Raw genomic sequence first — 11,616 nt, 5'->3', positions numbered from 1 at the left:
ACAAAAATCAAAGTTACTCTCCAAATCAACCAATTATACAAAGAAATTAGTTGATGAAATATGATTCCCGTCCTCAAATAATGAAAAAATCATCTATAATCGATGATTTCAATCACTTACGACCAGGGATTTGGGGAACAGGATTAGGCTAGACGAGTTTATGACCTTTAGAAAAAATGCACAGGACTCTTACTTTACGCATGGCCCATCTCGTTATTAATTTAGGATTAGGTTATCTGAGTTAGACCCATTTGACATAGATTAATAAAAAACAGGCGGCTACATTTAATTGGATGGTTAACACCTCAATACTTTATACACAGCATCTTTATATTTTCACACCGGGTGGACTTTTCATGATAACATGACACGTAAACAATGGGGTTGGAGTTCCAAATTGGAACATGACTGAGATGGAGTGCGAAAATGAAAATTGATGCCAAGTATGAGGGGATGTCTATGTATTCGGCCTTTAAACAATAACATATTTCTTGATTTTGTTTATCAAAACAACAAGAAAAAGAAATGGTGAAAACTCAATTTGGAAGCAAAAGATTACAAAAGTATAACTTTTTACAATATATGTATAGTTAAATTGAGAAGATGAATAGTTAGCATAGCTATCTTTTTACAATATTTGTATGATATATACAAGTAAACGAATAAAAGAAACTACTAATATGCTTACACGCTATTGGAACATATGCTTGATTTGACAATCGGCTGTCTTAAATTTTAATCTTGAATAATCATAACCTCACTTAAAATTACTCAAAAATATGAAAATTGTGAAAGAAATTATATGTTAGCTAGAAATTAAAGAAAATAATAAAAGAAAAATGGCAACCAGTGACCTAAATATAGAATAAATTATAAATAAAAACTTTAAGAACGACAAATTAAATTAAAAAATCAAAGAAAAAACTTTAGTAATTTTGAAATGAACGAAATTAGAAATGAAATAATATGATGGAAAAAAAAGTTGTTGTAGAAAATAACATTTATGATAATATCTGATGTGACAATACAACATCAGATTTCTAGTGCAAAACATATAAATTTGGACACGTTTTATTTTTGAGTTAATAGGGATTAGGTTGGATGGTTTTAAAATGAAAAGAATTAGGGTGTGTTTGGTATGAAGAAAATATTTTTCGGAAAATGTTCTCCAACTTTTTCATGTTTGGTTGGTTTAAATATTTTGGAAAACATATTCTTCGTGAATTCATTTTACTCCAATTGGAGGAATATATTTTTCTTCACTTTTCAAAACTCTTTTTCAATCTTCCCCACCATATTCCTCATCCCGACCAACCCCCCACACCCCCACATCCACCCCCACCCCCACCCCAACCACTATTCCCCGCGGCCCAACTCCACCTTATCGCCCCCAACCAACCCGACCCCCCGCCTCCCACTCTAAATAGAAATATTATTATGAGTACTTTCTTTTCATGTTGTAGTAGAGTACTTTCTTTTTCATTTTAACAAAATAAATACTTTTCTTTTCATGATGTAAAAAATGTATTTTCTTTCATTTCAACAAAATGAGTAATTTCTTTTCACGTTGTTGAAAAAGTACTTTCTTATTCAACCAAAAAAAGAGTATTTTCTTTTTAGTAATGTAGCTCGAATTTCAACGTTGTTATTATGTGAAAAAGTAAAGCAACACACTTTGGATTTATGTGAATTTTTAAAAGACTAATTAAATTTTTAAAGAAAATAGAGTCCTGAAAATGTTGGTATTTGGGGAGAAATATTGGAATTTGGGGAAGGGAGGATGAGGAGAGTAGCATAAAAACTTATTTTCTACTATTTAACCAAACACTACACAATATTTTACGAGTCTAACCAAACACTAGACAAAAGTTAGAATAGTGACTTTTGTGTTATGAATATTCACTTGGATGATCACAGATGAAATTTTTGCCTAGAGCTAGAGCAGAAGAAATTAAGAATATGTTACCTAATGTTATCCTTCCATATGTGTAGATTTCTAGAATTTTCTCTTTTATTTATTTTTGGTTATTGTTTCCTTTGATATATAGAATCTCTTGTAATTAAGAAAAATTCAGTTTAAGGCACAAAGTGTCTCGCATTCAGACACCCTAGGAGTGTGATGTTACAAGAGATGCTATATCTATTTATTTATATAATTACAAGAGATATAACATCCCTTGTATTTAAATAAATAAATTGTACTCAGTGCATAAAACGACAAGTAATTCTCCGATATCTTATTTGTGTACATGGTATCAGAGTCAAACCCATCGATTCTTGTTATTGTGCATCTCAGTATTGAGCCCCATATTATGTTATCCATGCTCCAGTTGCCCATGTCGGGACGTGTGGGAAATGTTAAGTTCCATACATCAGTTTCCAGTGGAATTAGTCAAATGCATAGAAATATGTTTGTGTCAAACTGCTCTAAATTGAGAGGTTAATTTTGTTACTTGCAGGGACGGAAGTGGAAAGATGGGCAGGGAGCAGTGCTATCAAGCAATGACGACCATCAAAAAATGTATGGCGACGAGGCATTTAAATAGTTCGACGAAGGATCAACTGAGATATGCTTATAGTAAACTCGGTCGTTTATATTACTTTTTGGCAAGTAATAACCCTGAGAATTGGATATCTGCACAGCTTGGGCCCCTATTCGACGAAGCCTATGATGGCTTTTCTGAGGTCCTTTGTCTCTTGAGAGATCAAGATCTGGCTAGTGACACTGACACAATCAGAATCATTTCAGAGAAGCTGCAAATAGTTTACCCCGAGAGTACTGCTGATCGAATCTGTCCTTCAAAACAATCAAGATCAGTCATTAGCAGACAAGTCACTATGGAGATGGTGAATTACGTCGCAGGTGGCCTTTCTGCTGTTCATAAGCTGATACCGTGTATTACTAGATATCTTCCAGTTGCATTGCTCCTGGATAAGCTGAAATATCTAAGAACCCTCCTCAGCTTAACTGCAGAGCGGTGCATTGAGCATGAGAAAATGAAGGATCTCTTCATCTTCGCTGAGGATGTACTTTACACTGCCGCATACCAATCTATCTTATGTTGGAAGATGGATGAAGAGTCCCAGCCACGTGTCGTAGGCTCAAGTGTGAATCTTGAGCCTGACTTCACGCCCAACTTCTCTGAATTGCTGGAGAGGATGAATCTCATTGAGCCTGAATGGAGGCAGCTTTGTATCAGTGTCTTGAAACCGTCATATTCATCAGTATCTAAAGTGAAGGATCTAAGCTTTTCCACTCGGGTCACCTTGTTTGTTAACTTTCTCAAAAAGGATCTGGAAGAGCTTCTAAGTCTTGATGAAGTTGCCTTTCCTGATGGATTGCAATGGCTCCAACATGGACTTGATAACCTTTCTGAATTTCCGGGGAAATTAAACGAGGCTTATAAACAAGATGATCCTCTTTTAATATCATACCCGCAAGCTCTGGCCATTGAGGCTGCAATTACAATCTACTCCTTGTATGATGTGAATTTGACGAATAATACTGAAATAGACAATGCGCTTCTTCCTTTGCAAGCCAAGTTCAGTCATCTTGACGTAGAGATCATTCTGTTACAGAAACTAAGCTCAGAAAACAGCATGAAATACTATTTTCTGGAAGAGCTGATTTTCATGAGAACTTTTCTCATGGATACATTGGACCAGTGCAAAGAGCAGATTCAGATATCCAACGTCTTGCCCTTAGTTCTATCTGTGAACAGTGATGCAGGGTCACTCATTAATTCGCCTTCTCGTGATTCAAAGGAAGGAGAGTCGGCCAGGGGAATTAATCTCTTGCATTTTCAATTGCTTCTTAAATTCAAGTTTATTAAGGCAGCAATTCGACAGATCATTTCTGCACCAGAGCGTCCTATGATAAATCTGCTCAACTTTCTTCCTACTAAATTTGAGGCCATTGATTCTTATTTCACCATGCTGATATCGTCAAAGACATATGATAGCCCCAAGATGGATGAGGTTTTCATGAGGTTTCATGAATATATTCTTGAAAATCTGCTACTAGAGGATGAAGCCAATCTCAAACTTACTGATACAGACAAGTTTAAGAGGTTTCATCACGGGTTGCTTCTCTTGGTAACATTTCTTGTCGATCCCCCAATTCAATACATTGACTGCAAGAAGCAAAATTGTCTCCTGACAGAACTCGGAACTATAGCAATAGAGGCCGAAGCTGCTATCAGTTTATCTGATGAGGATGCTTTGGATAGGAGCAAAAATGGGAAAGTCAGTCTTTTGCTTCAGCTTGTGACTGTGGCTTTCAAGCTGTTCAAGTGGGAGGGAAAGTTAACGGATATACTAAAGCACAAAACCACTTTAGAGTCTCAATTTCTGGATCTGGTGGAAAATGCACATGAAGAACTTATTTTCCTTAGAGCCTTTCTCATGGATCTTCTCAGGCATCACAGAGAGCTTAACCAGTTTGAGGATTTCTTAATGAATGCTGAAGTGGCTGCCGACAAGGCAGCATTGATTAGCAGTTACAGTTATGAAAGCAGCTATGGCGAAATGAGTCTTTCAATATCTGATTTCCTCAAAGAGATCAAGTCTGTCAATTCAGAGACCAGAGAGCTATGCTTTCGGTTGCTGGATGAATCAGTCTCCTGCATTACTATCTCAGATCTGAAATGCCTTATGAACATGTTATTCGACATGCTGAACCACCTGAATTCTTTGTGTGAAATGAACTCTTTCGTGAGGAATCGAATCCCAGTAGTACAAGAGAAATTGAAGTGCCTTGATGATATTTTTCAGAAGCGCAATATGTATAGAGAAGTCAAAGACCTTATGGAATGTGTTCTAAACGTCGCCTATGAGGAAAAGTATGTCATTTTCTTCTCTGTCAGTGGTGATAGTCGTGCTTGGTTTCACATGTTATACCTCTCTGATGTCAGAAAAGTGCTTAATTTTGTTGAGGCAGAGGTTAAAACTGTTTGTTCTAAATTTCCAACTATGATACGCCTTTGCTTCCCGAACACCAGTGGATTAGGATTTCTCAATTGTTTCTTGGGAAAATTGGAGGAACTGTTACAGTCTAAGCTCGAGCTAGTTACCCATCTGAAGCCTCAGATTGTATCAGTCAAGGAGGAATTATTGTGTTTAAGTTTGTTTTTCAATCATTTGGCAGAAAACTATGATGAGCAGGATGAAGTTCATGATCATATAACTAATGCTACTGAAACGGCGTACAAGGCCGAGTATGTCATTGACTCTTGCTTGGCCGGTTCTTACCCACTGTGGTACAAAGTTCATTGGATAACTGAAGTTGTTGAGAATATTAAGCTTGTCAATAAAGATGTTAGTGAGAACTGTAAAAGAAAGAAGATTGACATGAACCAAGCTGCAAAAGGTTCCACCAATCCTGTCCCCCCATCAATATCAGCTATTACTGCCGGAGCAAATGAAGAAATGGTGGGTTTTCAAGATGTGATGGACAAATTAAAACTACAGCTACTCGGAGGATCGGATCAGCTAGATGTTATCTCGATATATGGTATGCCTGGAAATGGCAAAACCACTCTTGCAAAGAAGATTTACAATGATCCGGCAGTTGGCTCTCACTTTGATGTTCGTGCTATGTGTTACGTGACTCAAGTATATTCACGGAGAGAGTTGTTGCTTGATATTTTGAAGGATGTTCATGGACCTGCTGAATGCACTAAAAAAGAAGATGGAGAATTAGCTAATGAGCTGCGTCGATATCTGTTGACCAAGAGATTCTTAATTCTCATTGACGATGTGTGGGACACAGCAGCATGGGACGATTTGCACCTGTGCTTTCAAGGTTCTCAGAATAGGAGTAGAGTTATTCTGACAACCAGGCTGTATGAAGTTGCCGATTATGCTAAGTGTAAAAGCGATCCCCATCATCTGCGCTTATTCACAGATGATGAGAGTTGGATGTTATTAAAGGAAGAGGTGTTTCGAGGGGAGATCTGCCCACCCGAACTTGGAGAAGTGGGATTACGAATAGCAAAAAGTTGCGGAGGGCTGCCACTCTCTGTTGTCTTAGTAGCTGGTGTTCTCAAAGAGAAAAAGAAGAAAGCATATTCGTGGAAAAAAGTTGAAGAAAGTCTAGGTTCACACAGCTTTGGTAGCTCAGAAAAGGGCATGTCTATAATTGGTTTCAGTTACAAGAATTTACCACACCGTCTGAAAACTTGTTTCCTCTATTTTGGAGGATTTTTGAGGGGCAAGCATATTCCTGTCTCTAAATTGTCACGGGTGTGGTTAGCAGAAGGATTTCTAGAAGAAGACAGTAAGGAAAAAGGATCGGAAGAGGCTGCCCAAGATTACCTGCAAGATCTTACTAGAAGAAATTTGGTAACGGATATGAAGAAGAAATCCAATGGAAAACTGAAAACATGTCGCGTTCACGATCTGTTGCACCAGTTCTGTGTGGAAAAGGCCAAACAAGATAATTTCCTGCTCTGGATTCATAGGTACAAAAGAGTATATTTATTTTACAATTATAATGTTCATAGGAATTCTCAAATTTTACCAATATATATTACAAAAGAATTCTCATTTGCATGATTTTGATTTAACAGAGACCAATGTGCGGATTCTACTTTCTATCCTGAAATACCTAAGGAATACCGCTTGTCTGTATATTCTAAACGGGATGAGCTTGCTCAGTTGCTGACGTCTGGCTCAAGCACTCGTTCTTTACTATTCAATGCCAACAATAATGTTGATTCTTCCATCTTTAGCTACTTCAAGCTTGTTAAAGTGTTGGATATGGAATCCATTTACATTGGTAATACTTTTCCTAGTGAAATAATATCACTAATTCATTTGAGGTACTTTGCTGCTCGGACGGGTGCAGATTCAATTCCTTCGTCTGTAGCAAACCTTTGGAATCTTGAAACTTTCATTGTTAAAGGATTGCGCGGAGAGTTGAAGTTACCTCATTCACTTTTGAAGATGTTTAAATTGAGGCATATACATGTAAATAGCCGTGCGTCATTCAGCTTGGACGATGACATGTTTGAGTCACTTGATAACTCAGGGTTAGTTAATTTGGAAACCTTTTCCACTCCATGTCTCTCTTATGGTGAAGATGCAGAGAAGATATTGAGAAGCATGCCAAATTTGAGAAAACTGAGATGCATATTTCAGGGATCGTCAACGAAAATGACAGGAAACTGTGTTCTTTTTCCCAGATTAGACTTTTTACATCAGCTTGAATCTCTAAAGCTTCTTTCCAACAGTTATCCAGCTAAACAACCTCACGAATTCAATTTCCCCTCAAAACTAAGGGAATTGACTCTGTCAAATTTTCGTCTACCTTGGAACCAAATTTCAGCCGTTAGTGAACTGCCCAACTTGGAGATTCTAAAGTTACTTTTCAGAGCCTTTGATGGGAATCTATGGGAAGTCAAAGATTCGGACTTCCCTGAACTCAAATACTTAAAATTGGACAGCCTCAACATTGTACAGTGGTCCGTCTCTGATGAGGCTTTTCCTCAGCTTGAGCGTTTGGTTTTAACGAAATGTAAGAGGCTCGAGAAAATCCCTCCTCATTTTGAGGATGCTGTTTCCCTAAAAATCATTGAAGTAAGCTGGTGCAACCGGTCTGTGGACAATTCAGCCCAGGAAATTCAAGAAACCCAACATGACATGCAAAATCATGCCTTCACAGTTACAATACAGCTTTCAGATTGGGCCACAAGATATCCTCGATTCTTACCTGGTATGTTCTTCTCATGTTCATCTGAGTACATTCCCAAACACTATAACATATTGTTTAGTTAGTTTTATCCTTTGTTGCTCATAGTTTGGGGAAGAAGAACAAGCACAGACAGCGTGCCTGCTATTGGCTTTCTCTATGCATTTCTGCTTGTTTTATTGCTTATGCGATTGTGCCATTTAGCTAGCTAGTTGAATGCTCTAAAACCTTAACACCTTCCGGAGAAAAATGAAATAAAAGGAAAATCATCAAAAAAGACAAATTTCTAGCATATGTCGTATTCAAGTGAATTTAAATATTCTTGTTCTGATGATGATCAATTACATAATGAAATTTCCAGGTATTTTTGTTGAATTGCACTTTATGACGAGTTTTCACCTGATGTTTAAGTGGCTTCATTAGTTTAACCAACAGGAAGGAATGTTTATGTTTCATCCAGTCTTGCCAACTGAAGATGGAACATCCAAACCTCTCGTTTTGAGTATATTTAATGCATCCCAATTTATGTTTTGAGACTTTGTACAAGTTAATTTTACCATTTGGGACTTGGTGGGATAGTTCCAGTTGAGACCCAATGAACTCGGGTGTGTTTCCAACCTCTTGGAACCTGTTTAACCAAAAATCTGAGTCTTTGGTCAAAGCTAAAAAGAAATTCGGGTTACTGATAATCAGGAGACAAAAATAAAATACTTTTGAGAACGATGGTAAAAAAACAAATAGATGTGTATTTCAATAAATTCTCAATAGTATTCCGTGTCCTTACAAATGATGATACTTCTTCCTTTTATAGATAATTCTAGGTAAAGGAATGAAGCCTCAGCTTTAATGATATAATCATGAGTAATAAATGACATTAAATAAGCCGTTATACAATCATTCCTATTAAATACCAATTTTGTAACGTATCAAGTATTTAATAATGAATTTGGACTCCTTTCTGTCATCAGATCTTTGCCTTCAATGCCTTCTAATCCGTTGGCTGTAAATAATTTAAATTGGTACGAGACTCGTATCTATAAGTCGTCTCGTGCCTATTTAAATTCTTCTTTCCGTGGCTGTCTCCATCCGTGCCTCTTAGTCAATTGCTGCGCTTTGACCATTTAACTAATCCACGTGTCATGCCACATCATCTTTAATATAAATTCAGTTTTTTCCCAATACAGAACCCAACATCACATTGCAGATTTTACTGTCAGCTGGTGCACCACGATCACGGTCACCAGCACGCAATCGCGAAAGCAGCTCTAGCAAAGCAGCACAATCGCAAGCAACCTGAGCGTGATAGTGGTGAGTGACTAGTCTCTTCATTGCGATCGCGATCGCAAGCTAAGACCCAGGTAAGCCCAGCCCAGTGATTTACTCAGCGCGTCGTGCTCTCCATGCCGTGATCGTGAAGGCGAGAAAACTTAGCCTTCGCGATCGCACGTGGACCTTCATGTACAAGTTTTGGGTGCTCTAAGCTACGGATAATTACCTTGTTTGAAGAGGAATCATCAGTAACTTTTAAGATAGCATTCCTAAGACATTATTCGACTTATGACTACCCATGGATTTCTAAGATCAAAACTTGAGATTTCAAGTGCTCTATGGTGGGTTTAAAACCTATGTCCCCAAATGACTATTTTTGAGATTTGACTAAGATAGATCAAGATTCGATTTTGAACATAGAGTTGGATTCCTTAGCTTACGGGTAATCTATTTATGAGACTTGCTCCAGATATTGACCCCATTGACCAGTAGTTAAATTTTTGAGTCGACTTTGACCAAAGACTAGATTTTAGAGATGGGTCCAGACGTCCAGTAGATATAAATAATCCCGAGAATCATTTATTTCAATGGATTGGGAACGGTTGACGTATATGGAGCTAGGAAAAGCACTTGTGGACTTTGATCTCTAAATGTGGTTTTCCTAAGATAAGCATGTTTAAACAGAGTTAATGGACTACTTCAAGTTATAAGGGGTGACTATGTATACAAGGAGACGAGTGCATACATAGAGATTGGGTGTTTATTGGGGATATGGAAATTGCTAGTATCCTACGAATTGTGTGTTATATATCATATACATGCCTATGTTTTGAGCTCTTATGCATTCTCGTATGCTTCAATCAGATAAGTTGAGATTATATGATATGGTACTAGGCCAGACTTGCATATTTTACATGTATATGCTAGAGTACTCAAATCTAAATATTTTGATGCTTAATTGTCCATCTCAGAGTTGAAGAGTCAAATACATGTCGAGTCTATGACTCCCAGAGCAAAATAGATTAAATACAAAGTTATGTTTTGAGTCTATGACTGCCAGATACTGTGTGTGGATCGATCATCCCTCATAGTGACGTATCCGTGCTTCGTCTCAGATATTAGTGTACACGCCAGCTGCGCAAGAACTAGAGTAGTTTACTTGTTTTATTTACAGTTTAGTGTTTGAGTTACCATGCTTAATTGCTTTGCAGTTGTACATATTCTCTTATATGTCATATATCAGACTATTCATAAACTTGCTATTACAGCTTACTGTTTATGATCCAGCTATATATTCAGTTTTAAGCTTGCTATTCAGTATGTAAAGTCTCGTCTCACCATTTAGGGGACAATCGACGATGCATATTGAGTAACGCTGTACTCACGTCTCTTCTTTTGTGCTTAAATGCAGATATTCCCACTAGCAGTTCAGGAGGCCAGCGTAGCGGACCGTAGGGTTGACCCAATCAGACAGTGGTGAGCCGGCCATATTCGAGCTCCTATGGTGGTTTTCTTCTAGAGAGTCTTAATATGCGGGGCCTGTTCCGTAGTACTCTTTAGATATTTCCATGACATTATGATGCATCAGTTCAGACTAGCACCTTTGGGGTTTTCAGACATTTATGTTTTAGTTTATTGGGTACATTAGACTTACACTATTCAGATGTTTGAATAAATTTCCTAGACACTTATTATGCCTGTTTAAGCTAAGTAGATAATGGGTTCGCGGTAATTGGGGCCTTAGGATTTGGGCCGTGACAATGTAGGAGGACCTCAGCTGGGAAGATTTTCGGCTGAAATTCAAAAATAGCCAGATTTACAACTGGTTCTTCAAAAATAGCCCAGTTTCAAAAATAATCGAAATTTAGCCACTTTTTTTGTAAAAATAAATCTAAGCGGAAACACTGTTCAAAACCCGGAAAATACGCCAGTATATTATATTGGAGTTCCAACATAAGTATGCTTGAACTCCAGCATATTATACTGGAGTTCCAGGATAAGTCCAGCATAATACAGCATAATATGATGAAGTCCAGCATAAGTACACTAGAACTCCAGCATAATATACTGGAGTTCCAGCAAGTATAATTGTCCAGTATAATATACTGGAGTTTGGAGCACCGGTGCTCCAGTCTCCAGTATATTATACTGGAGTTAGCAAAGTATACCGGTCCAGTATAATTGTCCAGTAGAAGTTTATATTTGTTTTCTTTTTAATTAAAAATAAGTTAGTGCTACTAATCTTGAAGACATGTGAATATTCAGAGAAATGCTATTATTCGTTTCCAAAGAAAAGCTAATAAAGGGTCGTAAAGAAGCAAAATAACATTGTTCTTTACATTAGGAAACTTAAATAATAATAAATACCATGGTTTTGCAGAAACTTTTTCTGTTCTTTTGGGTTAATGTTTGGTTTAAATATGTTCAAATAATGCAAACTATGAAATGCTACTGTTTACCCTGAAATCCGAGTAACAATTAAATTTGTATTGAGGTCTTAAAGATATGTGATTTAATCCAATACCAACTGATAATCAAGGAATCAAACGTATGAATTAAAGAATAAAGTAAGTCAAACCAGTGTGCAAGCAATTCTCGACTTCGAGCTAAGGTGGCCTCGAGGTAGGTCAGTAAGAAAAATAAAGTTAAAAGACAAT

At 37.3% G+C, this 11,616-nt stretch overlaps 1 protein-coding gene across 1 annotated transcript; it reads left to right on the top strand.

Moving 5' to 3' along the window:
- The first annotated feature begins 2,280 nt into the window (after nt 1-2,280).
- Nucleotides 2,281-10,728, top strand: LOC107780274 (putative late blight resistance protein homolog R1B-12). Its single transcript, XM_016600807.2, has 3 exons — nt 2,281-6,461; nt 6,570-7,714; nt 10,371-10,728. The coding sequence occupies exons 1-3, from the start codon at nt 2,476-2,478 to the stop codon at nt 10,412-10,414; spliced, it is 5,175 nt and encodes a 1,724-aa protein (XP_016456293.2). The 5' UTR covers nt 2,281-2,475; the 3' UTR covers nt 10,415-10,728.
- Nucleotides 10,729-11,616: the final 888 nt, after the last annotated feature.

The sequence above is a fragment of the Nicotiana tabacum genome, chromosome 20, assembly GCF_000715075.1.
Source record: "Nicotiana tabacum cultivar K326 chromosome 20, ASM71507v2, whole genome shotgun sequence".
In the NCBI taxonomy this organism is placed as follows: Eukaryota; Viridiplantae; Streptophyta; class Magnoliopsida; order Solanales; family Solanaceae; genus Nicotiana; species Nicotiana tabacum.
Note: the sequence above shows the minus strand (reverse complement) of the source record. Positions and strands in the feature narration are given on the sequence as shown.